The 26,121-nt window shown below is 42.6% G+C and overlaps 3 protein-coding genes across 9 annotated transcripts; all 3 read right to left on the bottom strand.

Moving 5' to 3' along the window:
• Window positions 1-944: 944 nt before the first annotated feature.
• LOC133956638 (chitotriosidase-1-like) lies at window positions 945-4,447 on the bottom strand. Of its 2 annotated transcripts, XM_062391865.1 has the most exons (12): window positions 4,432-4,447; window positions 4,228-4,322; window positions 4,109-4,135; window positions 3,801-4,005; window positions 3,669-3,725; window positions 3,413-3,578; window positions 3,201-3,325; window positions 3,001-3,124; window positions 2,314-2,496; window positions 2,121-2,237; window positions 1,900-2,032; window positions 945-1,799 (listed from the first exon to the last, which is right to left on the bottom strand). In XM_062391865.1, the coding sequence occupies exons 2-12, from the start codon at window positions 4,250-4,252 to the stop codon at window positions 1,522-1,524; spliced, it is 1,440 nt and encodes a 479-aa protein (XP_062247849.1). In that variant the 5' UTR covers window positions 4,253-4,322; window positions 4,432-4,447; the 3' UTR covers window positions 945-1,521. The 2 variants fall into 2 exon arrangements, with proteins under 2 accessions (XP_062247849.1, XP_062247848.1); XM_062391864.1 differs by lacking the exon at window positions 4,432-4,447 and having other exon boundaries at window positions 4,228-4,337.
• Window positions 4,448-4,618: 171 nt separating this feature from the next.
• Window positions 4,619-19,613, bottom strand: nfascb (neurofascin homolog (chicken) b). 4 transcript variants are annotated; one of them, XM_062391858.1, is made up of 28 exons: window positions 18,295-19,613; window positions 15,574-15,711; window positions 14,593-14,716; window positions 14,398-14,503; window positions 14,106-14,296; window positions 13,270-13,392; window positions 12,924-13,142; window positions 12,569-12,680; window positions 12,276-12,463; window positions 12,058-12,189; window positions 11,825-11,968; window positions 11,431-11,542; window positions 11,181-11,344; window positions 10,949-11,096; window positions 10,526-10,650; window positions 10,342-10,443; window positions 10,066-10,263; window positions 9,748-9,818; window positions 9,201-9,423; window positions 8,897-9,012; window positions 8,360-8,570; window positions 7,888-8,010; window positions 7,345-7,518; window positions 7,121-7,252; window positions 6,597-6,666; window positions 6,112-6,123; window positions 5,890-5,925; window positions 4,619-5,712 (listed from the first exon to the last, which is right to left on the bottom strand). In XM_062391858.1, exons 3-28 carry the CDS (start codon window positions 14,666-14,668, stop codon window positions 5,481-5,483), a joined length of 3,540 nt encoding a protein of 1,179 aa, XP_062247842.1. In that variant the 5' UTR covers window positions 14,669-14,716; window positions 15,574-15,711; window positions 18,295-19,613; the 3' UTR covers window positions 4,619-5,480. The 4 variants fall into 4 exon arrangements, 3 of the variants coding, with proteins under 3 accessions (XP_062247842.1, XP_062247843.1, XP_062247841.1); XM_062391859.1 differs by lacking the exon at window positions 18,295-19,613 and having other exon boundaries at window positions 14,593-14,746; window positions 15,574-16,197; XM_062391857.1 differs by lacking the exon at window positions 18,295-19,613 and having other exon boundaries at window positions 14,593-14,711; window positions 15,574-16,197.
• A 148-nt stretch (window positions 19,614-19,761) lies between these two features.
• On the bottom strand, window positions 19,762-25,968 carry LOC133956637 (calcium-independent phospholipase A2-gamma-like). 3 transcript variants are annotated; one of them, XM_062391862.1, is made up of 10 exons: window positions 25,835-25,966; window positions 24,079-24,698; window positions 23,257-23,922; window positions 22,766-22,918; window positions 22,520-22,677; window positions 21,590-21,684; window positions 21,294-21,465; window positions 21,073-21,130; window positions 20,762-20,956; window positions 19,762-20,372 (listed from the first exon to the last, which is right to left on the bottom strand). In XM_062391862.1, exons 2-10 carry the CDS (start codon window positions 24,598-24,600, stop codon window positions 19,914-19,916), a joined length of 2,478 nt encoding a protein of 825 aa, XP_062247846.1. In that variant the 5' UTR covers window positions 24,601-24,698; window positions 25,835-25,966; the 3' UTR covers window positions 19,762-19,913. The 3 variants fall into 3 exon arrangements, with proteins under 3 accessions (XP_062247846.1, XP_062247845.1, XP_062247847.1); XM_062391861.1 differs by having other exon boundaries at window positions 23,257-24,698; window positions 25,835-25,968; XM_062391863.1 differs by lacking the exon at window positions 24,079-24,698 and having other exon boundaries at window positions 25,835-25,961.
• Window positions 25,969-26,121: the final 153 nt, after the last annotated feature.

Raw genomic sequence — 26,121 nt, 5'->3', positions numbered from 1 at the left:
AAGCTACCGGCAGCACCTGTTGAACAGCACCTGTTGAACAATATGTTACTAAAGTTAAGTAACATATTTTCTTAGAGCCTGGTAATAAGGCCATGGCATGGCCGTCAGCTAAAGGGCCACCAGGTGAAGGGGCATCTAGAGCAGGTAGGAATATTGACCTCTGCTGAGTAAGTTATGTTTCCTTCTGTGTTTATTCGTCTGTTAGTTAGTAGGATTACACGAAAACTCCTGGATGGACGACCATGAAATTTGGGGGAAGAATTGACTCATAAAATGTTGCCGCAGCTGTGTTCCAACCAGGAGGTCGACAGCTCATATCACAGCTCAAGGCGAAGTGTCCTAGGGGCAAGATGCTAAACCCAAGAAAAGGCCCCTCATCGATGTCAAATGCACTAATTAATTGTAAGTAGCTTTGGAGAAAAGTGTCAGCTAAATGACATGCAATCTAGTAATTGTTTGTTCAGAGCTTATTATTTGTTTGTTCAGAGATTATTAATATGAATCAATTATTGTAATATCATAATATAATAAGAATTAGCGTACATATCCTATTGCTGTCATCCCACTGTGTGCTGTTTCAACACTCACCTGTGAGCAAACGCCCAAGACTGAGCTGCACAATGAACTCGAGCAGCACTCAGGGAAGAGCAAACAACCGCCAAGCACAAAAATCACTTTATGGAACCAAATTAAAATCCACTACATCTGCACCAGATTGCTCAAACTCAACTGTCCCCTTAACATGCCAGATTTTTTCCATCAAGATCTATGCATTAAATGTTGAAAAAACAAAAAACATCCTGGATTCAAATGTACATCGAAAATCAGTTCTTCCTTGGGTCATGCCCCTGCCCCTCCATGTAATTAGAGGCCGGAACTAAATAAATAAATATATTGAATCCCAAAAGAGACAAGGAGAGTATCAGAAAGTATCAAAAAGTATCTCCATGCTGAACAGTGAACTTTTATGTCGACAGAAACTACAAACACCAGAAGTGAATTCAGGTACAGGACAAACACATGCATTGTAGATGTAGATTTCAACATTGTGTTGTAACTTTGTTCAGTACAGATCCCAGTGCTCTAACTGCTGACTGAGCTCAAACATTACAAACTCTTTAGATGTCATCTGCTTGTCCGGCCTCCTGCCAAGATCTGTCTTTTTATCAGTAAATCAAATCAAGTTTATCTGTAAAGCTCATTTGGAAAACAACCAGAGTGGAGCAAGCACTGCACAATAAAAAAAAAAATAATAAGAGAAGATAATGACACACTCAAGAATTATAAATTCTTATTAAAATATAATTATTGCTATTTACTGACATAAAAATCTTTCACATTTTGTAATGCAGTCCGAATGTTAGTGACATTCCTGTGCCCTATATAGTGCACCGATTGTTTACTGAGTATACTGTAAATTGCTGTATACACCACACTAAACATGAAATTGTAGGGTAATGATTTTTTTAAACCTCACTATTATAACCACAGCAAGTGAAATGACTACGAATGTTGAAGCTTTTAGGGCCAATCACAACATTTGCAGCTCTGGCGGAAGACCAAAGTAGGGGGGCAGTTTTGGATCCAAGTGATGCCGTTGGCACAATTGTAAAAAGAACCTGGGGCATCAGGTTTGGCATAAATCCCTCCGGGCTTTGTAGCACAGAAGTTGTCTGGAGTACTGGGTGATGTGGGGATTGTGGGGATTGTGGGTCTGGGATGAGGGGTAACGTATGGAGGGTCTTTGGTTGGTGTCACTTGAGTCTGAGGCGTTTCTGTAGTGGGAAGGGGAGGAAGATCTGCAGATATGAACGATATGTCATTCGTCGTCAGCTGGTCCCGGAATTGATTGTTGATGCATTTAAAAGGAAACATTATAGCGTGTCATTTTATGTTTACCTGAGGCCAAAAGAGAACGAAGATAATTGATGAGGGTGTAGTTTCCTTGTTGACAGAACTGTCCATGGAAGTCATCCAGATCCAGAGCCCAGACAAAGGCTCCTCCAATCCTGTTTTCTTTTAGGTAGCGAACCTAGATGAGTAACAACTGAAACATTCAAGAAAACAAATCTATCCAAACATTGTCTTTCTGTAACGTGACCTCGAAGAAGAAAAACTACCTTTGTCTCAAAACTTTCTTTGTTGTCATATCCGACCCACTCATTGTTTTTAATGGCATAGGGAACTTTCTGGTCCTCAATCAACTGGACACTCGCCCCTTGAAGAAAAGGGCAAATCTGAAAAGAGAGTTAAATTCTAAATACCTACTCTCTGATAGTTAAGTTCAACAACCAAAGAAGCTGCCAGTTGCACCTCATAATAGGACCAGAAGCCAGACTCCCTCGTGAAAGCACCAGCAGATGCGGGACCACTGGTCGGTGCTCCGACCGCACTGGACTGAGACGACAGGCGAAAGGTTCGCCCATATGTGGCAAATCCCATATTGAGCTTTTCCACAGGTGTTCCCTTGTCCCGCCAGTACTTCATAGCAAAGTCCTGAAATGTAAATGAACAGAGACGGGCAGAAATCAAGTTTTAACAATATTTCCGGAGAATCTGCAAGTGTTTCCTGTTATGTGAATTCAAAGAGCTGGGCTTATTGAGAGAGACCATTGCGAAGGAGACGATTCTATTGGCCCCTATATTCTCTCTCAGAATATTGGCTGTCGCCCCCAGAGGCTAATGTGTTGACAAACGATATCCAGTGGGTTTTGAGATCTGATGTTATGGCTAGTCTTCATCTCTCCATGTGAGCAGAAACCTTAAATCACATGCTTCATGCACATCTGGATTATTTTGCTAAAACTGTTTCCAATCTAAGTTAATCAATGCATCAAAAAAGGTTGACGACCAGTCAACCTTTTTTTGTTGTTGCAATATTTTAAATACACAAATTTGCTATACACATAAAAACAGGCAGATGTAAAAACCAACTCAGATAATAATAATAAATACATGTTTGCATTCATGATGCAGCTGAACATGAATCTGTGTACTCACAGTATTTAAGTAAACATTGTCCCCGGTGTCATGGGACCCTTTGAACAACGGGCTGTTATGTCCCGTCACCCTTTCCCAAGTGCCGTGAAAATCGTAGGTCATCACATTGATAAAATCCAGGTACCTGATGAAATGCAAGTAAGATTCACTCAAACATGATGCCGGCTGATCATAATGTGCAGAGGAACATTTTGGCGTACTTTGCCAACTCTGCAATTTCGTAGCCTTTATCAATGGTTCCTTTCCCAGCAGGCACAGCAGCAGTGATAAGTAATCTGGGTTTGCCGGCCGCTGTCCTCTCGGCCTTGTAGGCCTCCAGGAGTTCCTGAAAGCAAGTCACCAGTCGTCATAGTCACGTCGTGCTTCATGTGAAACATCAGCTGAACATCTGCACAGTAATTCTGGACCTGACCTTGCATAACAAAGTGAATCTCTGCCGGTCCTCTGGAGGACTTTCTCTCGAAGCGGGGTATTCCCAGTCCAGGTCCAATCCATCAAAGCCATACTTTCTCAGTAGTTTGATGGAGGACTGGATGAATGTGTTTCTGTTTGCTTGAGTTGACACCATGGTTGTGAATCTGGGCAGCATTTTGGAGACAGAAAGGTGAAGAAGACATAATACAACATATATAGACCTACATTGATTTGTTTTAAACTAATCATCTCACTTTTGCGTTCCAAAGTTCCAGCCGCCAACTGCCAACAGTGTTTTAAGAGCTGGATTCCTGTATGGAAGTTAAAATTTAGTTGGAAAAAATATTGATTTGACGACAAAATATGTCAGAGAATCTCGGACTGACCTCTGTTTGAGTCCATTAAAGGATTTATAGAGTTGCTCATCATTCCATTCTATGGTGACTAACTCATTTGCCCCATTAATACCACCAAAGGCATAGATCAGGTGGGTGCACAGGTTTGGGTCAACATCGGAAGGCATAAACTTCCCATTGCCGGGTCTGTACTGGGACCAGTTTGTGAAATAACAAACCAGTCTGGCAGATGACACTTAACACATAAAAAAAAAAAAAATTCTTTATTATTTCTGTCAGAATATTTCATAATTAAAAACTATTGCTGGCATTTACCACTGATTAATTCATGAACTCACCCACACTGCCAAGGGAAAGACAGAGACCTTTTTAAGAGAAAGAGTTAGTCCATTAACATTGCGTTAATAAAAGAAAACAATTCAAGAAAACAATCATGTAGGTTTTTATCGCAACTCACCTGCAAGTAGAATCAGCTTGTTCATGGTGAACGTCCTCGGCCGAGCTCTTGCAGTCGAAAGTGAACACTTACTGAATTTGTATTGCTGGTGGAATCTACACACACCATGGTAATCGTTAACCACAAACACATTATGTCACAAAAAAGGTTTAGTACACAAAACTGTTGCGTCCTAAAAGTCAGTCAAATAACAAATTATTTGACCTTTAACCTCCCAAAGAAAACCTGCACTTGAGAGAATGTTTGTTGTTCAGATTATGGACAGATAAGTTCTTACTCAACGGGTACAGAGTCCATAGAGGGGGTAGTGTAGCAATCTAACTGTTTCTGGTTACCCCCTTCAAGCAAAGACACAGAAACTATATAAATCAACATTCAGAGTCCTGAAGAATAAGGTAGAAATAAATATTTCTTTATTTACATCAGGGCATAACTGTGTTAGGAGTCAAACCAACAAAAGCTGTTACAGAAGGATTTATATTCTTTATTTATGAGTGAAATATGAGCAACTTCAGGCACCTGCTCCTGTTTGCTGATCTGGCCCACAAGTACAGTCATAGCAATACCACAGGCGACCCGGATTTGTTTTGTGGCATTTAGGCCACATGTGCCACTTTAGGTTCACCAACAGATTACATCTTGCCTAGAGCATAGCATGTTTGCCAGAAAAGACCCACATTTGTTTTGGGATACTTTGGCCCCATTTACTATTTTACCAACATTTTGTTTTGGAGCCACATGAAGGCCAGAAGTGCCTGAAGTGGCCCACATCTGTTTGCTATCTGGGAAGGGAGACATTCAGCTTCAAAATAAAAGTAGCACAAATCTCATTATTACTAATTATTTGAATAAGTAGCAGACTCAGCAGGAAAGCTGCGGTAACAGTAGTTAAGTGGTTCCTTGCAACGGCTTTTATCAACATGATAAACTGATCCACTTCTGCCTCTTCTGATGTGCAGCCAGTGTCGCTCCATAATTCATCGTAGGCGCCGGTCTGTGCATAAACAGGAGGTTTTTTTATTTACAAAAGAAAAGGCCAAGCCTCCTTTTCACCAGATGATTAAGCATCTCTCTAGAATCATTGTCTCAACTTTCCACTGTTTTCTTCTTCTGATACATGAGGATGTAACAGCTACAGTCTCCCGCCGTTCACATCAACCGACAAACCACCAGCACCAGCAGTTCCTCCGGTTTCTTAGTTCAAAGTCGAGGCTGAACGGACACAACCCGAACGAATGAGAGGATGATGAGTTTCATGCCAGGGAGTAGATGGTGTTCATCGGAGAGTGAAGCTCAAGGCCTCCGATGAATTCCAGCTCCCTGACGTCTCTCCTGGTTCCTGTGTACTGGCCGATGAAGGAGCCGTCCTCGTTGAACGGGATCTCTCCTCCATCTCCGTAGTCCACCAGACTGTCGTCGCTCTCGGATGGCTTCATCATTGTCTCTATGGACAGCTGGCCTCTCTGAAGCCCTCTCTCTTCCTCCCTGCAAAATAATGGCAAAACAAATAAAAGCTTCACGTCAGAGGTGCATTTTGAAAACAGAAAAGATGCTTAAAACTCAAAATCTAAAGTATGAAGTGAATTATTCGTGTATTATTCTTTATTTCCTTCCTATCAATCAGTTTAACTTGGCAGGACTTCACAGCATACATGTACGTACCTCCGAGGGTAGGGAAGAGTGGAGACACGAGCAATCCTACAAAACAAAAGATCGTTGTAAGAGAGGATGGATCACAGTTCCTTCATCATATATTCACAATATGATCAAATGTCATATTTAAAATTGAGTCTGCTATTTACAAAGGCTGCATCATCTATTTAGCATCTGTTCAGGATTGTAAAGTTGAACTGTCAGTCGTGTCAACAGTTAGTCTTTTCATACCTTTCAAGAGACCTTTCAGTGATTCAGGGCCAAAAAGAACAGGGTTGAGGCGTTTGGGGAGAACACAGAAACAAAAAAAGACATTAATGTAAGTATGATCAAAGAGTTATTATAAAAACTGTTATTGATCATCACCATTAAAGGTATCCTGTGGAGGTTTTGATCTGTAGTGGCTTAATGCAGCAATTTTTATCAAAACAGGAAGTGTTTTAATTCATAACACGACATAGAATCTTAGAAATGTATATTTATTTTATATGATAACTCCACAGAGCAGCTTTAATTCACCAAGGAGAATGCTAGTGCGCATCTTCAAAGGAAATCAATGGCCAGTGTATTTGTTACTGCACAATTATATCTTCACAAGAGCATCCTTTATCTTATGAATGACAACTTGAAAACAAAACGCACAATTTCATACAGAAAGTGTATTGTTGTTTGCTTGTTTCGTTTATTTTCCACCGGCTCTTTCCTTCACTTCTCACCGATAATCGAATGATCCCTCTTGGTCTTTGTCATCTACCGGCTCCAGGGAGATGTCCTTCTTTTCTCGTACTGAAATTATAACAAAGCTGCCTTGTTATGAAAGAAACACCAGAGATATTTGTGATCATATTCACTTTTTAATGTGACACTTTTAAGCATATTGTTTTTGTCTTGTTTGGAGTTTTTCATCCTCTAACAACAACGGAAAATAATATTTTCATACTTGGGAAACTGGAATAATAGCTGTGACAATTGGCCAAAATCTAAATAGAAATTCTCTGATGGGATCTCATATTCAAGGAGCCAACATCAAACCCAAATCAGTTCATGCTTGAGTCCAACATAACGATTCCATCAAGCCAATCCTGACGTATGTTTAGACGGACAGGCAGACAACCCAAATAAAGAGTGCTTGTGGCCACTGGCTGACTTATTATCATGAATTATTAATTTACTTAATATCAAAATGCTATCAGATATTTTTTCCGTCCTTCGATAAATTGGCCATGAGCCACCAGCCTACCTGGATATTTCCCCCCTCGGCTCCTCTTGATGAAGCAGACTATGAGAAGTATGAGCACGATGAGAGCCACAGCGCACATGGTCCCGATGAACCAGCCCTGAGTGGTGATGTCCACCTGGTCCTGAGCATACGCTGAGACACACGTAAACATATGAATATACACATCAACAAAAATCAACATAAATTTGTTAATTCGTTAGAAAATGACTTGTTAAGTATATTACTTTCCGTGGTGTAGTGCGGTGACTCCTCTGTGTGCCATTCCCCTATTCCGAGGTGAGTTCGCGCTGCCACAGAGAACCGGTATCGAGTGTAGCGGTCGAATCGTCGGAGGGAGAAGCTTGTTACGTTTGGAGTGAACTCCTCCACTCGTAGCTCCTCTCCCCTGGTGGCATTCACTGGGACCAGAGAAGAAGTTTGCTACTGTGAGCTCGGAGAACACTTGATGCTGCTTGAGTGCACACAACTGAGCCATTAAGTACCTTACCCACTCAGTGCAGTGCATACACAAGAGTTCATTACCCTCTGGAGAACACACTTCAATGGTACTTTGGTCTCCGAGTGCATATTCAACTGTGCTATTATGTGTTATGCTGACTTAGGTTTCATGAGAAGAACTTTGCCAGCCTTGGTGAATAAACCATTTCCTTTTCTGTTATTTAACCTGTGCTGTGTGAGGAAGACTGCCGAACTCTTCATTAAAGTCTATGAAGACAGGAAAATCCCTGAAGGTATTTGAGTGTGTTCCAGGTATTGGGCTGGTGTACCTGTCTGGTACTTGAGGGAATACCCAGTGATGACACCGTTGGGTTCCGCTGGCAGGTCCCAGTCAACGTAAATACTGTCCAGATGTCGCTGTTGGATCCTGAAGGAACTGGGCGCAGATGGTACTACAGACAAAAACACAGCAGGAGAATATTAACCTGAGATTTGGAAATTAACAATATTCACCATTGTCTCGTGGAGCAAATGTTTTACAATGCCTTTTTCCTAAGTAGTAGTATATAACTCTCAACTCTGCATTGCCCTCTACTGGATGTATTGGTTGTGAGAAGTGACACTGAACAAGGTTTGAAACAGATATATATCGCTTTTGTACTTAAAGTGTTCTTCTTCTGTACATATATTTAGGGTTAAATGAAAAGCCCACAATTTTATTTTATTTTATGTTATTTATGTTTCCATGGTACAGCACTTAAATTTAAAAATAAACTTGACTATATCACAAACTTTTCCTACCTCCTTCAGGTGTTGAGAAGTGTATGTGATTACTGGGTGGCCCTTCATAGCGATTGTTTGCCACCACTATGTACATCTTGTAGTTGCTGTAGGGGAAGAGTCCGGGGACGACCCCAGACGGCTCCGGATCATCGTCTGGAAACGCTTTGGACTTCATCGCCCTGTTTACTCGCAGCCACCTCAGCTGGCTGCTGTCCCTCCAGTAGTAAACCTGAGAGGGGACAAGCATCCTTATTTTTCAACCTTGTTCTAGGGAAGTTTGAATTCCTGCACATTTTGACAGGAAACACGTTTATGCCTTCATACTAAAAACCACGATCTGTAACAAGGCTACTTGGAAAAACATTATGTTGTAATCATAGGCTGTATATAGATGTTTAGAGATGGATGACTCCTCTCTCACTGTGCAGAAACGACATGAAAGCTCCCAAAAGAGAAGCCAAAATGCCTGGACTGCCCCCTGGTGGTCGGCTGGAGTATACGTAATAAATCACACCTCTTAAACTGAGTCCATGATTCCATGTTGAATTCACACACCTTGTATTCCTTCAGCTCTCCCATAATAACGTTCCTTGTGACCTGGTCCCAGTGCACAGTCACCTGAGTGCTCTCGATGTCGGACACTCTCAGGTTCAGGGGTGCAGTTATTGGACCTTCAGGAAAACAGGCAAAAACATCCAGTTTTTTTTTTTTACAGCCACATATTGTCAACAGATGGTTTTCGTTATCAGAACCCTTCATTTATCCACCCCTATAGGATAAGATAGGAGAGATCACTAACAGCGGTCTCAAGGTGAATATTTCTCTGTTACCATATGATTCAGTGGATGCCGACACTTACGGTCTTCCCCAGAGTAACCAGTTACGACTGGAGACTCAGGGCCCAGCCCAAAGTCATTGACGGCCTGGACTTTGAGATCATAGGGCGTGAAGGTATCTGCATCATAGATGTAGTATCTCAGCCATTTGGTGGTGGCATTCTTCCACTCCTCCCGGGAATCTCTCCTCTTCCACCACACCAGGTACTTGAGGTGGGGCCCGTTCCACTCTCTGTAGGTCAGAGGCTGAAAGAGGGGTTCACAGGAAGCAGTGGTTTTTGTTTTAATTATACAGGAGAAATCAAAATATCCATCCGTCCATCTGCTTATGCTTTTAAAGGTCACGGAAGGGGAAACTGGAGCCAATCCCCCTCACATTCACACCCATGGTCAATTCAGAGTCTCCCTTTAACCTCCCAGTGTGCTTCAGACTGGGAGGAGGCCAGAACACCACAGACACAGGGGAAAACATGTGAAACCGTGCCACCAGTTCAAAATATGGAAAAGAAAAACAACGGTCAAGTTAAATATGAAGATCTTACAGTTTTTCATGGGTTCAGTTCCTCTTACCTCCCAGCTGATCTCCATGTTGTTCCTCCATGTACCCACACCCTTCAAATTCTTCGGGATGACATCTGGGGCTGTGCAGAATAAAAACACAAATAGTTGTTATATGGGGAAAGAAGAGAAGAACAATACCACTCTCACATCTGTACGATAATAAAAGACTATGTCCATGAGCCTTACTTCACCACAGAAACATTGAACCTCGCTCTGTCCAAATCTGCATATTCCCCAAAACATATAAACATATACACATTACTCTGTTTCCCAGCTTACAGTGAATTATCTCTGACAACTAAAGTGTATCAGGAGCCTCAAACCCACGTGCACCGCTGCTCTGGAAGCGCTTCGACGCACGACTGGGGCGACTCGCTCCGATTTCGTTTATAGCGATGACCCTGAACTCGTAGTAGGTGAAAGGTGCCAGATGCAGAATGACGGAGTTGAGGTTTCCGGGGTATGTCGACAGGTTTCTCCACTTCCCTGGTAACCAGTCATCGTCGTCATACTGCACTAGGTACTCTGTAAAACACCAATAAACACGTTCTCTAAAAACACTGTTTTTATTTCTGTGGGTATATAAAGTTTCGCGGCCCCTACCTGTGACAGGGTTGTGGTTACTGTACCCTGGAACCCAGCTGAGTCTGACGGTGCGCTCATATGGATCAGACAACTCCAGACTAGTGGGAGGATCAGGACGGTCTACACAGAAAAAAAGCATGAACAATTAAAAAGCCCAGCACACTGTATACGGCCAACTATCACTGATTTACACGTGTCATACCCATCACCATCAGGCGTGCCGAGGCAGATTTCTGTTCCAGCTCACTCTTGATGACACAGGTGTAATCTCCCTCATCGCCTAGGTTCACATTCGTGATGACCAGATTTGACTCGTCCAGGGAGATTCTGAGGGGCACAGAGTTTCGGTGAGTAACACATTTGATATGTGGTGAAAGCATATATAAGTATTTGACTCTATGGGATATGTTACCTACACTAAGGACAAAAGCAGCTAAACAGATTTCGATGCAACTCGGTGGAAAGATGGGACATGTGTGAACAAACCAATTGAATTGGAGCACGGATCGGGACAAAGGGGCCAATCCAAGATTCTTTTCACTTATTTCCGAGAGAATAATGAATGGATCTTTATAACACAACAATGGGACATAGTTAGGGGACTGACATTTGAAAAAGGACTCACCTCCAGCCGAGACTGAGCAGCTTTTTGTCTTTCATCCAGCTGGTTGTGACAGGAGTGCTGCTATCAGCTTTCACCCCACACTCGAATCGCACGTCGCTTCCACGGATCACTTTCATACTCTGTGGTCTCGTCACAATCAATGTGGGCTCTGAGAAGAACCGAAAGGTGTGTCCGTGTAAAGTTTGATTCATAATACAAAAAGAGTTATAGTGTGAAACAATGTGATTCTAACCTTTGACCTCTATCCGGACTTGACTTTCATCCCGGCCTGCGATGTTGCTGACGACACACAGGTACGTTCCCTGGTCCTCTATCTGGATATTTTTGATCTCCAGGGTCCCGTTACCGTGGGTCTTAAAGCGCTTTCCCTCCAGATTCCCCTGTCCATATTTAGACCTGTTGTGTGAGCAGAACCATAAACAAACAGTACATAGACACACTGTGAACTCCCTCTTGAGTTGTAATCGTCAGCTTGTTCTCACCATCGTAACTCAGGCACCGGAGAACCGAAGTAGCGGCAATCTAAGAAAGCGCGACTTCCCTCTATCACCTTGATGAGGTCATTCCTCGGCGCGAGGATTCGTGGTGTTGCATCTGGAGGAAATGATGAGGTCTTGATCTTATAACGTAAAGATTTGAGATCAAGTGTGTTGTGTTTTGGTGTTTTACGAAACAAAACTTAACAATAACAACATCATCGTCATCAATTCATTATCAATTAATCTTATTATGACCTTGAGGATTGAATTTTGAGCTGACCATTGAATATAAATGTGTGTTTTTTGGGGTTTAAAATCCCTAAAAAAACCTTATTAATACAGTGATTTTATGTGTATGTGTAACGTAAAAGTCACAACGGACAGAGCGGTAACTTACGTAGCACGTTGACAAAAGCATTTGCCAGTAAGTATCCATACTGGTTTGAAGCATTGCACTGGTAGACAGCAGTGTTTACAGTCGTCACACTGCGGAAGCTCAGTGTGTCTCCTGACACTTGTCTGTTCGGCTGAGGTAACTCATCTGGGAAAAATAAACACACACACACAAGAAGTAAAAATTCAGCAGCATTATTACCATTCAGATTTTTTGGATGACCTCTAAAAACTCACCTTCGATTGGTTCCCCGTTGACCAACCAGCTGACTGAGGGACGAGGGGCCCCATCAGAGCGACACACCAATCGTCCATTTTCCTCAGGAGCCAACACCAGATCACTGGGCTTCTCCAACCAGAATGGAGCCGCTTTCAAATGCAAGTATTGCAGTGGTTTGAACGTTATTGTGCAGTAAGAAAACAAAGAACTGAATCTCTCTGAGGGTGTGTCTCACCTTTGACCCTGACGGTTATTGTGTGCATGATGTAGCCGATCTTATTGGTGGCCGTGCACGTGTATTCACCGACGTCCTCAAACGACGCCTTTGGGATTTGAATCATCTTGTTGAAGTGTTTTAATTTCATGCGAGGCGTCACCGTCAGCTCGTCGCCATCCTTGAGCCAGGTGACGTGAGGAGTCGGCCTTGATGATGACAAACAAGAGTTTACACAGGATGACTAACATCTAATAAACGAGTAATAACACCGAGAATCTATCACCAAGAACGTTACGCTTGTCTACACTCACACTCCTGCAGCGATACACTCCAGGAGAAGTTCCTCTCCTTGCAGGACCAGTATGGAGCTGGACGAGCCGGTGGGAGACAGCCAGGTGGGGGCAGCCTCGGACACTGTTCGAGCTGTGAGGGAGAGACAAAACCACAACTGACCGGTCACACACACACATACACAGTCACAAAACCTGTCTGACAATGCAGAGGAACGTACTGACCACAATTTGAAAGTTTAACTTGAGAAGATCACTAATTGACAAATGACAAATCAATCGACGCCTTGTTCAAAAGAAGAATTGGACCAGAGAATCAAGGGGTCATCCAGAACACACCTGCATAAAAACATCAGGAACACACTGTCATACTCACTCGTCAGCACTTTAACCACCACGGGCATCTTCTGCTGGATGACGTTCTTGTAGGGGAAACGGGCGTTACAGCAGTAATCCGTGGTTGAGTCATTGAACTGGACGTTAGAGAAGTATAGGTCTCCGTTGACTCCCATGGAAACCCTGCGGTCCTGCCGCACAGCCTGCATGGTGGGGAACGCTGTCTGGATCGGCCAGGTGAAAGGTCTCGCATATGAGCCTGAGATGAAACACGGTGTTGAGACTCAAGACAGTTTGTGGGACGACTGGCAGGTGGAATTCTGCCTGGTCAGTTTGGATCAGATACTTTAATGATCCGACTTAAATTTCATGTATCAGAGACTCACAGCTGGACATCCAGTGGGTTTCAGGTTTGGGGGGGCCAGTTGGAGGGTCACAGGACAACACCAGAGGCAAACCAGCGCTGACCACCAGTGGCTCCAGAATCTCCCTCGGCCACACGGGAGCTCCTGCACAAACACGTCTCCACTGAGCAAAGCTGAGGTTTGTTGTGTTGTGGCAGTGTGTGTGAAATATGTTGAGAGCTCAAAATGGGTGTTTGAGAACCGTTGAATTGAATCAACAGAGTGCATAAACTTTTTAAAATACAATGGTCCACTCAAGGAATTCATGGGATGTGTTTTGGTCTGAAAATACTCTGGTTCTATTTTTGCAAATCATTTTAGGATCCACACATTACCATAAAAAGCTGCTTACACAGAACTGCTGCAAACTTGTGGCTCATTCTCTAACAGGCCTCATACCCCCTGTATTTCTGTATCTATTTCTCATTGAGACAAACGAAACCAGCATTATTTCTCCAATCAATAATCTATTAGTCTATTTTGAGTAAGGGGCTTAAAGGGCTTGAAAAGAGGGACGTCAAGAAGGCCAACAGGTTCAGGACAAGTCTTGTTGCACTAAAAGTATAGAATATCACATGCCTTTGTTTTTACATTTCAATAATCATGCATTGTCTACATCTTTCTTTTTTTTTATAGCAAGGATTCTGAGATGAAGGTGCTGTAAACAAGAAGCAAACTTGATCACATTGATTTGTTTGTCTGTATTAATAATCACAAACAATAATCTTGTTTAATAGGATATTCATTGTGGCATATGGACTGAGTCGCTGCCCACACCAAGGTCACTGTAAGTCTGTCAGTCCCAGTTCTGAACTTACTGTAGAGTTTCAGTATGATCTTGTTGGAGTATGCCGACCCGTACTCATTGGAGGCGATGCACTGATACTCGGCCTCATACTGTTCGGGATTGTTCCAGGCGTAGATGTCCAGCGTCCCTGAGCGCCTGCGCATCGATGCCTGAGAGTCACGGGCCACGTTGAAGTACTTCCCGTTACGCCTCCACGAGAAACTTAACGATTGAGCAGAAAGTGGGAGGCGGGACAGAAAAATCAGAGAAGCCGTTTGCAGATAAGGACGTCAGCTTTAAGAAAGAACCGTGTCAGCTCTTACATCGGATGAGGGTTTCCTTTGGCTTCACACTCTATGACCATGGTGTCTTTAGGGTCAACAATATGCTCCTTCATTGACTGCTTTATAATGGTGGGGGGTTGTCGGACTGCAGGCAGAGAAACATGTCGGCTTTATTTCCTAGAAAAGAAGGTTAATCTACACATCTCTCGTTAGCAAGTGAAGTTACTGTCTTACTTTCCAGAGGGACGTCCAAAGCCCAAACACTCTGCCAGAACAGCAGCAGCAGCGTTGGTTCCACCAGTGTCCCCATCTTTACAGTTCATTTATTCCAGTGTTCCCAGTCACCAGTTCTCCTGTTCTTAGAATAAATGAGGTGAAAAAGAAAAAACTGACAAGATGTTTGTTTCATTAGGTTAAAGTCCAGGACAAAACACTGAATGATTCTACTGAACAGATTTTACTGATGGTTCTCAAGTCTGCAGTACTTTCTAGTAAAAGTAAATTAAAGTAAAGCTTAATAAAAGGTTAGATAATGGTCTGAGAGGAAATCAGGCTTTGTGAGCTAAAATGTAATCAATGAATATATAAAAAATGAATTGCATTGTATAATGTAATGATAAATGCCAAGCAAATATAGTTTAGTTAAAAAAAAACACTCTACAATGTATTTGAGTATGAATAAAAAGTGAAAGTACTCAAGTAACAGTAACTATAAACTATAGTATTTGAATGGATGTGAAAAGTAGTCAAGTCATATTTATTCTCAACTTATGAAGAAGAATCCAAATCATTAAAAGCGTCCGAGGGCTCAACCGACAATATCATTTTGTTCCAATTTAACTGTCTGACATTGTTTGTATGTGTAGTTGTAATTTGATGTGCTTTATTTTAGTGGGTTCAAGGAGGCATTGTTTTTTCCTGTAAAGTTTAAACAGCCAGTCAAATTGCACCATACAGAGAGGAGTTGATATATTGATTTTAAAGGAAAGTTTTACCTTGTACTTTGTAATTCAAACAAGTTCATATTCACTCAGCTCAAACATAAGACCAGGTGACTGAACTGTGTGTCCAGCTGTCGTGAGTAAACAGAAGTAAACTGTCCCAAAGGACTGCACAAACAATTATTTAGTCAGATCTCTCTCTTCAAAATCTTTAAATCTTTATGCAACAAACCATGAATCATTCTCATATGATGGAAACAAAAAAAATCCTCACCTCTGTCATGCAAAGTTAAATCAGGCCTCCCTCCTCCTCATCTCTGTGGCGTCCGCGGCTCATTGATAATTCCACAGATTTTCCTCCAGGCAGTTTATTGATCAATGTCCTGCTCCTTCAGATATCAGGTCAAGAGCCCTAGAGGAGTTGATGCACTTCAGTAATAGAGTTTCTTTCAGTCGCTGCCACTTACGCTCTGCCCACCCATCTCATGAATAATGAATGGGCATCATACACCACCTACACCTCGCCCACCACACTTCACTGTTCCGACCGGGCTCTCATAACTCTCAACAATCCATTTGCCTCGAGCACAGTCGCAAAGTTTGTCCGCAACAATCACACAACACGACGAAGAGAAATACAGATGATGTTTTTTCCCCAGCCTGGTTTGTCCCTCTCATAATCTTTGCTTGGACAGGGTCCAGTGTGAGCTGACACATCACACTGAGTTGGGCCACATGAAACCACGCAACAACCCGTATTATGTGCAATTTGCATTCCCGTTGGTTTTGATGACATCAAATTGTGGGCTGTCATTGTTGTTGACGGGAGAGATCTGGGAAATAGTATGAAAGACGTGTTTGTTGCTCTCAAATGAATTTTACATGTGAAAAATATCAAGTTACAAGACTCCGTTGCTCTGATAGACAGAAATATCCAACATTAAAGACAACTGTTTCCGCGTATCTCGTGCTTTTTATTTCTTTTATATAACAAAACAGTTTTTCTGTGACAAACTGTTTTGTTTTTTATGCACTTGGCCATTCACGTGGATATCCTCAGAGGAGGGAAAGGTCATTTCCATTCAGCTCAGAGAATCCTACAGAGGGGGGAATGAGCAGTTTTTTATTCTTGAGACAAAGCCAGAGACGCAGGAGAAGCTGTATTTGTGTGAGACAAAGGGCATCTCACGGCAGTCTGACCTGTGTGGGCCCCCTGGCATCCACACAGGGATGGATGTGCAGGCCAGCACATGGGCTGAACAAAAGGCTTGTTGGGGGGGGGGGGGGGGCGGCACGGGTAAAATAAGGTGGCATAGCTTAAAATGTATATTAACAAGTCGAATGAAAGAGCTGTGTTCAAAATGAGAAGTTTGTGTGAGTGCAGTCCTGATCAATATGGAAAGGATTTCTTGTCTTGAGCCGTATCAGAGCTATCGTGACGTAAACCAACAGGACTCTCACAGCTCTGACGCTCTGTATCCTCTGGCCCTGATCCGCTCTGAGCGTCTGAAACACAAGTTGACGCGTCTCACACAGAAAACAAAAGCAGAAGGGGGTATGTCGAACCACTTGGCTCTCAGAACGGGCTTTTCTCCCCTGACATGGGACCGAGGCCCGGGTGAGTGAGCAGCGATCAGTGCCATGCACCAGATTGCACAGTGAAGAGGCCGAGAGGCGGACAGAGCCAGCTCAGTGACGACAAGAAGGTCTCTATGCTCGCGGGTCTCCTTTGGCACGTGTGTGTCCAGGGCTGGGGAAAGAGCAGATGGTTCGTGGGAGGGAGGGTCCGAACGCACAAGCTGCCCCATTCAGCCCCAGAGCACCTATCATCTGCACTGTGACGCCACCAGGAGCAGAGGCTGGAGAAAAACTCCTGGTGAGCAGGACACCGAGCGATTGAAACTTTATATCTAACACATTGAAGCACCAGGATTCTGACTGTATATGGTGAGATGACGAAGTAACCTAGAGCAACATCTGGCACCTAGAGGAACATTCAGTAGAGCACATACCTGCAGCCAAACACTCCCCTTAAATGGAAACAAGCCTTCCAGCTACAGCCACATTACGTCTCTCAGCTACACATTGGTGGATGTTGCAGGTTTTTAGACGCAGACAAAAAGCCTACAGTGCATTTAAATCCACTAGAGACAGATTTGCATTAGGATCTGCACGAAATTGATTCCGACCCCAAAGCATATCTGAAATATTTCAGAGAAATCACAACTATCTTAAAAATCAACAAAAAGGTTGAAAATGTTGTTTCTTTTAATGTGAAGGAAAATTACTGGATCGGTCCCCCAATCTAGATCTGCACTGAAACTTAATGTTTTCTACTCTTCTAAGTGAAACTGTCAATTATATCAAAGCTCTGGGACAAATGCTAACATCAGCATAGTCAGCAATAGAAGAAGTACTCAGGTAATTTACTTAAAGTAGTAATACAGCAAAGTATAAATTATTTAACAATCTGTTACAGGTATATCAGTATGATCTTGCAGCAGGTTATGGAATCAGTAAATTCTTATCCGATGATATCACCTCTAAATTTCTTTGTTTGTTGTTATATTTTGTGTAGGTAATCTGAATCAACAAAGTTATTCATCAAATAAAAGTAGTTCAGTAAAAATAATAAAAAAACTCATTTGAGTGTCTGGTGTGGTTATAAATACAAAGACCCAGGATTAATGTGCAGAATTATGTAAAACTTAAAAAATATAAACATAATAGTAGTTAAATACACTGCATTTGTCTCCACAGCACAGACTTATAAAAAAAGTAAGTGAACCCCGGCCAGTCATCTCCATGGCAGGTGTGTTGACTCATAAATTTGCTGATGCGGTCGTGGACCCGTCCCACTTCTCAGCTCAGACTGTGACATCATGAAGACCTTGACTTCCATTCACGCTTGTCTTGAACATCAGCTTGAAGGCCTGCAGTCTATTAACATGGTGTAACACTGTGTGGGTGAGATGGTGAATGTTTGCATTCCTACCGTTCAACGTCCCCTGTCTCCTCACGTTCCCACTGATCCAGCGTCAGCGTGGATTCAATGCGTCTCCGAGCAGAGCATCACTTTTCCTGCAGCATCTGCGTTCGGTGATATTTGTGCCCCCGTCATTTTTAGAGCAAGAGATGAGAGATAAGATAACAGAGGCTCATGTGGGCCTGAGAGCTCGGGTCACACGCCTGGCGAACAGGGCCAGAGAGCGGGCAATAATAAATCCATTGTGAAATCCACACATGAATATAACGTCATCTCCACTGAGACGGGAGGGTGAAGTGAAACTGAGCTGATGGGTCAAGCAGAAGTCGGTGGATTAGATTTAAAAAAAATTCAGGCAACTTTCTGGCAAAACAATGAACTTCATCTTGCATAAAAGAAATAAAATCAACTTTCTGTCTTTTAGAATGTTGTTGGAGTGTGAGCGTGCTGGAAGGGGGCGGGTGACTGACCTTGTGTCTTCACTCTGGCTGGCACGAACGCACACTCTCCCTCACAAAGCAGTTTCTGTCTGGAACAAAGTCAGTCTATTGTTGACAGGCAGGGCACAGCTTCCACACACATGGGGGGGGATTTAACCCGTCACCTCCTGGAGACTGGAGGGCTTCATTGATAAATCATTTGTCAAGATGGAGGTGATTTAGGATTTTTTTTTTTTTTTTTTTTTTTTATCACAAGCGAAAAAGTCTTCATAAATATTAATTTATTGTAAATAAATATGGATACAGTTATACAATATTATACAAAAAACATATTGTGACACGTTTATATCTTATATAATAGTCAACAACTCTGATAAATACCTTTTGAAAGCGTTATAGTTGTGTCAAATAAACAGTTTCCAATATGAAACCTGCACAAAGCTTTTCAAACAAAGTGCGAGAGAGTGCTTGTGTTATCAATTAGCATATTTGTTTTGTGCGTCTAAGTCAAGAATTCAAACTAAATGTTTTACAGATGTGACACCTGTTAACATTGCGTTTATATTTTATACAGGAAAAAATTATAATAATTAAAATACAATCTAATAACAGTCTTAACCAATTTGTCAGCTACTGTATTTAATTCAATTTTAATTGATTTCGATAATAAACGATGGTGATTGTTTCACATTCGAAGCTGATGCATGCTGATCAGCAATAAATCAAGGATAAAATGATAGAGAAAAAAGTAAAAGTCAGCAGCCATATACTTGATGTGGTATCACAGTGGTATGAAAATAAATATATCAGCTGCCTCCATCTTCTGGATGAAGTGAATGCCGACAGAGTTGAAGCAGCAGCAACTGGTAGAGCTCTCAGTAGAAGGTTCCCTGGGAAAATGGTGAAAATGTGCAAAAACGCCCTCTCACATTTCACAGTGTTAAACAAAATTTTAAGTAATACGTGATCTTTACCAAAATGTAATTGTCTCTTGCCTGAATCTTGCTTGAAAATAAACAGACAGTTAAAAACATAACCTCCTTATACATTTCACCAATCTAAGACAGGTAGGAGGTTTTAATGTTTCAGCTGATCAGTGTGGGTGCACTCATGGTTCCACAGTCTGTGTGTGTGTGAGCACCTGGACAGAGGAACATGCATCTTCTTGTAGATTTGCCTTGTACTTCCTCACACCCATCTCTGTTTCATCTCCCAGGCGCGCTCACTCATCCAGTCTTTAGTTCTGCTCACAGCCGACCGCTCTGGCCCGAGCACCAAACAGAGCCTCGCCAGCTTGAGCCGGTTTCTCTCCAGGTAGATCTGGGTGTCTCTCTGCAGCTGGTCCATGGCGCGCGGCCGGCTCTCGTCCAGCGACACCACGGCGCTCAGCATGGGGTTGAAGCGGAAGTAGATGTCTGGGGCGAGCAGGTCGTCCAACAGGGTGTGGACCCCCTCGGTGTCTGTGGCGCTGCAGATCAGGTTGCTGATTTTGGCCCTCAGGCTGGTGGAGGTGGCGGGGCCCCTCTTTGTATTCTCATAGCGACCGGTGCCGAGGGACAGCACACACTGGAAGGGCTGGTTGGGCCACAGCAGACGGCTCTCGTGGACGGCCAAGGCACAGGGGTTGTTCAGGAGGATTCCTCCATCCTATAAAAACACACAGAAATAGATCAACAGTATTTAGTTCATAATAATCTCTCTTTTTAATTTAGCTTGATTTTACACATTAAGGTTGGGATGTAAATAACACAACTTAGCAGCCTTATTGGAAAGTTGTTTTACTGAATGTATTTTTTAAGTATTTTTTAAGTATTTTGAAAATGTATCAGCACTGAGGAGAATCTTGTGTTTTGATTTATGAAAACTTGATGTTCGGTCTCCTCCATCATCATCGTCCCTTACTTTTATCAGATGTTTATTCCATTTCACTCTCAAAGTAGAATTACTGCCATGTGTTTTTTTTGTGCCAAATTTGATGAAACTCCCTCAGGGTGTTTCAACATGTGAATGTGTCCGAGACGACTGTAGTTTCCTACCTGGTGGATGTCACTTTGCAGGGTGAACTCCTGGAAGTATCCCGGGGCGGCTGACGATGCTCTGACCGCCTCCCACATCTGGTATCCTGAGCCTCCTGCGTAGCGGCTGAGAGAGCCGGGGATGTGGTTGTAGTTACGGAAGACAAAGGCCTTCGGACTGGTGCCCCAGTTTACCACTGCACTCACTGCAGAAACCTTAAGCAGGTGAAAATAAAACCCTACGTTAAACAGAGGTGCTTGTAGCCATTGATCCAGCTGCATAAGTGCTGTTGTGACCATATATTTAACTGCTGTGGTGACTGTGCTTTTACCTTTGGACTCAACTCATCTCTGGCTGTTTTAATAAGAACTTTATCTCCCAGCTTTTCTCTGAAACAGGATAAATCAGAACACTTAGCCGGAGAGACTGGATTGTGGTCATCTTGACTTCCAGGCAATTTGCTGTAACTTACGACGGCCGAGAGGATTCAACTCACTGCAAACTAAGAAAACACACAAGTCACAACAGGTATATTGTTGTTTGATTCTCTACCGTAATATGGATTCCCACGTCTCAGTGCTGTAGTAGGAGTGATTCCAGCCCATCTTCACGGTGCCGACCAGCGGGTTCTGACGAAACACCTCGGAGCCAAATCGACGATACATGTCGAAACACTCCTCCAGGGAAAAACGAGCCAGGCCCAGCATGAAGGCCAGGACGGCACCTTGAACCAACACATACAGAGACAGAGGAGTGAGACACAACATTCTACATTCCAGACTGACTCAGCATGGAGATGCAGCTAACCACAACAACATCATTCTGTTGTGTTTTTTCTTTTGCGTCACCTGTGCTCACTCCACAGATGTAGTCAAACAGCTCGTGGATCTTTCTGCCAGTTTCTTCTTCCAGTAGCTTTAACACCTGCAGAGGCACCACTCCTCTGCAAAATGCAAGGACAAAACACAGGAACACAAGAGGACACACATCATGACTCGTGAACTGTGTTACATTGGTATTTTGGTCAGGATATAAAATATATTTAGTTGTAAACAGCTCAGAGCAAAGAGGTGGTTTTTATCAAGGTTCTGGGTTGAGGGTTAATCACAATATTTACTCATTACTCTGCAGGTTTTGATCTTTGATACAACAAATAATCAACAAATAAATCCTCAGAGAAGACTTTATTGATTTTTAGAGGAAAGGAACAAGCTCCAGCTCTATGAATTATCTCCATGTTTACCAGCATCAAACTGGACTGTACATACAGACAGTGAACAACACAACTGCTCTGCAAAAGCCAATGCTTCTTGATCGCCACCTGGTGGCTGACTGAAGTGGGTGCGATAAGGGCCAAACCTAAAAAGTCACAGTGCGAAGATGCTTTCTGTCTTGCTTGGTAGTTTATAAATCACACTGATATGTGATGTGTTCAAGTGGTCATTTTCCAGTAAGTTTGAATTTGATTGGTTATTTGATACCACGGCTCCAAATGATGTCATCGATGCAAGATCTATTGTTCTATCTGCTATTCTACATGATGAACGTTTTTATTGTATGTTGTACTAATTTGAGGCCAAATCTTTTGCTCTTTTACTTAGAAAGATTTTTTAATGCATGACTTTTGAATGCATCACTTCTAACAGAGCAGCTCTTCATTGTTTTGCTCTTCATTGTTTTGCTGCAACTATAATTTTAGTTTAATTTTAATTTTGTATTTATCATGGAAGGAAAAACAATCATTCATAATACATAAAAATGATAATTAAAATGTATACCTTGTGCCACCACCATCAATCGAGAGCACCCTAATGCCGCTACCTTTGACTGGCTCCACATAGCCAATCAGAGCCAAGGTTTCTCTCACAGCGCTTTGAAGATCCTGGTCGTCCCTGTAGCTTCGTCTCTTCCTCAGCAGTGTGACAGCAGTTCTGTTCTGGAAACATTGAAATCATCTTTTAAAACTCATTCGCTGCGATGAAAGTAAAACTCTCAGAAATGTGATTGTTTCACATCCGACCGACCTGCCACAATAAAGCTTTGCATGAGGGGTGAAGGATGAGGTGTTCGTTGAGCGCCTCCACGCAGGCGACCAGAGCTCCTGGAGAGGAGGCCAGTCCCAGACTGCCAATCAACCCACATGTGAGTTCCTCCACCTGCCTGCGACTCAAGAGGATCTGACAGACACAACCACGCGTTATTAGGGCCACATTGAAGGAAGAAAACATTCTTAAAAAAATGACAACAAAATAATAATTCAAGATAAATTTAGACTTAAGTAATTTAACGAGAAAAAAAGTCACAGTTAAACAAATATAAAGTTGTAAATAAATTAGAAAGATGTCATTATCATATTATGAAAATAAACTAATAATTGAAAGGAAAGTTATTATATTATGTGAATTAATTTTCTTATTTAAGAAGAAAGAAATCATTATCATATTATGAGAATAAACAATAAAGTCTAGTTAATTTGATAAATGTGAAAATCTCATAACATGTGACCTCAACTGACCTTTTTATTTAATATCGTCCCCCGTGAAGTCATGGCAGGTCTTGTAACACGAGTCTGGGACAAAGGGCCCAGTTTGAGGTAAGTTCCCAGGAAGTCAGGGATGGCACTTGTAGGGTGGAGAAGGAAATCCAAAAAAGTCACAGGTTTTGCGAGTCTCTCAGAGATTTCAGATCCTGAATCCACAGATTTCCCATCAGTCTCCTCATCCACTTCACTCTGACCATTGAAATACTGGTTGATGTGACTGGCCGTCTGGAAAAAGTTCTCCCCAAAGTTTGTTGCGACGTGGCTGCTGTGGAAAAGGCCTCCAGCTTCTGGGGTGGTGGGATCCTCTTGCTTGAGTCGGGACGTGGCCCCTTGAGATTGTGAGGTAGACTGTGTTGAACGCTGAGAAGTCTTTTCTACAGGAAGTTCCTCTCTCCTGCTCTGAGCCTCATCTGACACCTTTGCACCAAAGTATTTATTGATGTGTCTGGCAAAGTGGAGGTAGCCCTCCTCCCAGCTGCTGGAGAAATCTTTCCGTTCAACTGTTGCCTGTTCAACACTGGATTTCACTTCTTTAGAGTTTACAATAGTGTTTGACATTTTCTTTCTCCTCTGCCTCCTGTGTGTCCCTATGGTGGAAGACATTTTCACATTCTCCTCTAATTCCACTTTTGTCAAACCCTGGGAAAAGACAGAGTTTATGTGATTAGCCACGTAAATGTAGCTCTCTCCGAATCTGGTTGCCAAAGAGCTGATGTGAAATAATTGCAGTGCAGGCTTTTCCTGGGTTGAAGGACTTTTTACTAAGCTCTCCTGTTGGTTTTTGCATTCACGGACCTGTGGGGTGTCTTTGTCCTCGGAGACACTTTTCTCTCTGACTCCTCGTTGACTCAGACTACGCCTCTGGGACCTGCCGGGGAATGCCGGAGTCGCGGCAACAAGACAGGCATTTGCAGCTAGAGGTACATTGTCCTTACTCTTGAAGTAGTTGTTAATGTGTCTGGACAGTCGATGAAATGATTGGCCGAGACGTCCTCCCAGTGAACTCCAATGAACACTGCTCTGTGCCTCCTCAAAGATCCCAATGGGAGCTTCGGCTTTGAATACATCCCTATTGGAGGAGGAGTAAAAACGCACAACCTGGGGATGTTTGAAGCTGTGAGCGTTAAACCCTGTGTCACCGCGGTTTAATTTTCGAACGGTGGCTTTTCTGGTGAATCTGGAAGGATAAGTGGGTGAAAGCAGTGAATATCTGTAGAGTGAGGCCTTGGCGTGACGAGGGTGCTTCCTGAGAAGGCTCATTAGCTGCCTGATCGTGCAGTACAATCTTAACGTCCTGTTGGCAGAACTTGGACACATGTCGGTGCAGAGGTAGCGACTCTGATCAGTCAATCAAAGTCCAAATGTCACTCTTGTTCCGCCATTGGTTTAGGCTGTTGAAGCAAACTCAAGAGAAACTAGAAGAAGACAATCAAACAAGATTAAGATAACACTTCAACAAACATCTACATGAGAACGTGCTCACAATGACAACACCAGCATGTGGATGTTCGGTCGGTACGATGTTTATCTTCTTATCTACAAACTTGTTCAATTTCAGATTATTTTCAGACCCTCTTGCAGTGACCTAACTTGTGATGGATATACACGTTAATAGGGAAAATATTTTTGTTCCCTGTACACGTATGACTGTTACACTTCACCTCCTTGTCCAAAGTCTGACAGACTTTAGTCAAAACGCAGTCAGTCTACTGATGGCCCAATGATACAAATGCATCCTGTGGTCTAGGGCCTTTCAATTTCATGGCAATCTATTCAGACACTAAGATGGAGGGATCAGCATTTATCCTCTAGGGACTATGGATATCTGTACAGAAATCCATGGCAATCCCTCAGAACATTTCATATTTCAGTCTGGATCAAAGTAAGAACTGAACAATAGACTGAAATCACCAACCCTAAAGCCAAATATGGCTAAAAATGTAAATTACAATTGTCTATTGTTTACCCACAGAACCGCATGATAGTTATATTAACCTAAATATACTGATACAATGGTTCAAAACACAATATCTTTGAAGAACAGTAAGGACATTGTCTCCTCTGTAAACAAATCCCACTTAAAGGAATGCTTGAGCTGAGTTCAAAGATCTTTCCACAATAGCCCAACGAATCCACGGTTTCCGAGTACTGTCCTCTCTGGAATGTAACATGAAGCCTTAGGGTAAATATATCAGTCTACACACTGTAAACAACTCTACCTTCTGTCAGGAGACTTATGTCGGCAACCTGAAATATTTGAGAGAACAGACGGCTTTGCTTTATGTTGGTTTCATGTCCCTGCGAGATAAATGCACCATTCTCCTATTTAAAAAAGGGCATTTTTTCACATAACCAAATCTGTGGACACTGTAAATGCTTCTCTGATGCCTTCACAGAAAGAAAGGAAAGCAGCTTAGGTGTGTGAATACCTACTCTGGTTGTTTTCTCCACGTAAGTAGGGGAAGGTCATGAACCTAAGTAGCTTACTTACTGCAGCTCCTCTAACCTTGACACAAAACATCTGATAAAAACATATTCAACTAATATTTACCTGAAGCACAACAGCTACGTCTTCTTCCTTTACAAATCCTCTTCAACCAACTTTCTGTCCTTGGAAAGTCAAGTACAACTCTCCTGGCAAACTTCCAGGAACTCTAATTCTACTATGTTTTGACACCTTGCTCTGCTGTGGTGCTGGGCTTCAATCTTATTGGTTGAGCTGCCGGGGGGTGGTGCAGCGTGACCAAGGCTCGGTCAGACCACACAGGCTTAAGGTCATGTGTTGTCTCTGCTGCTGTGGAAGCACAGGTCTAAAATTAGGGAGGGGTTTGTGTGTGT

Source organism: Platichthys flesus, chromosome 7 (genome assembly GCF_949316205.1).
Source record: "Platichthys flesus chromosome 7, fPlaFle2.1, whole genome shotgun sequence".
Taxonomy (NCBI): Eukaryota; Metazoa; Chordata; class Actinopteri; order Pleuronectiformes; family Pleuronectidae; genus Platichthys; species Platichthys flesus.
This window is presented reverse-complemented; position numbering and strand designations above follow the sequence as displayed.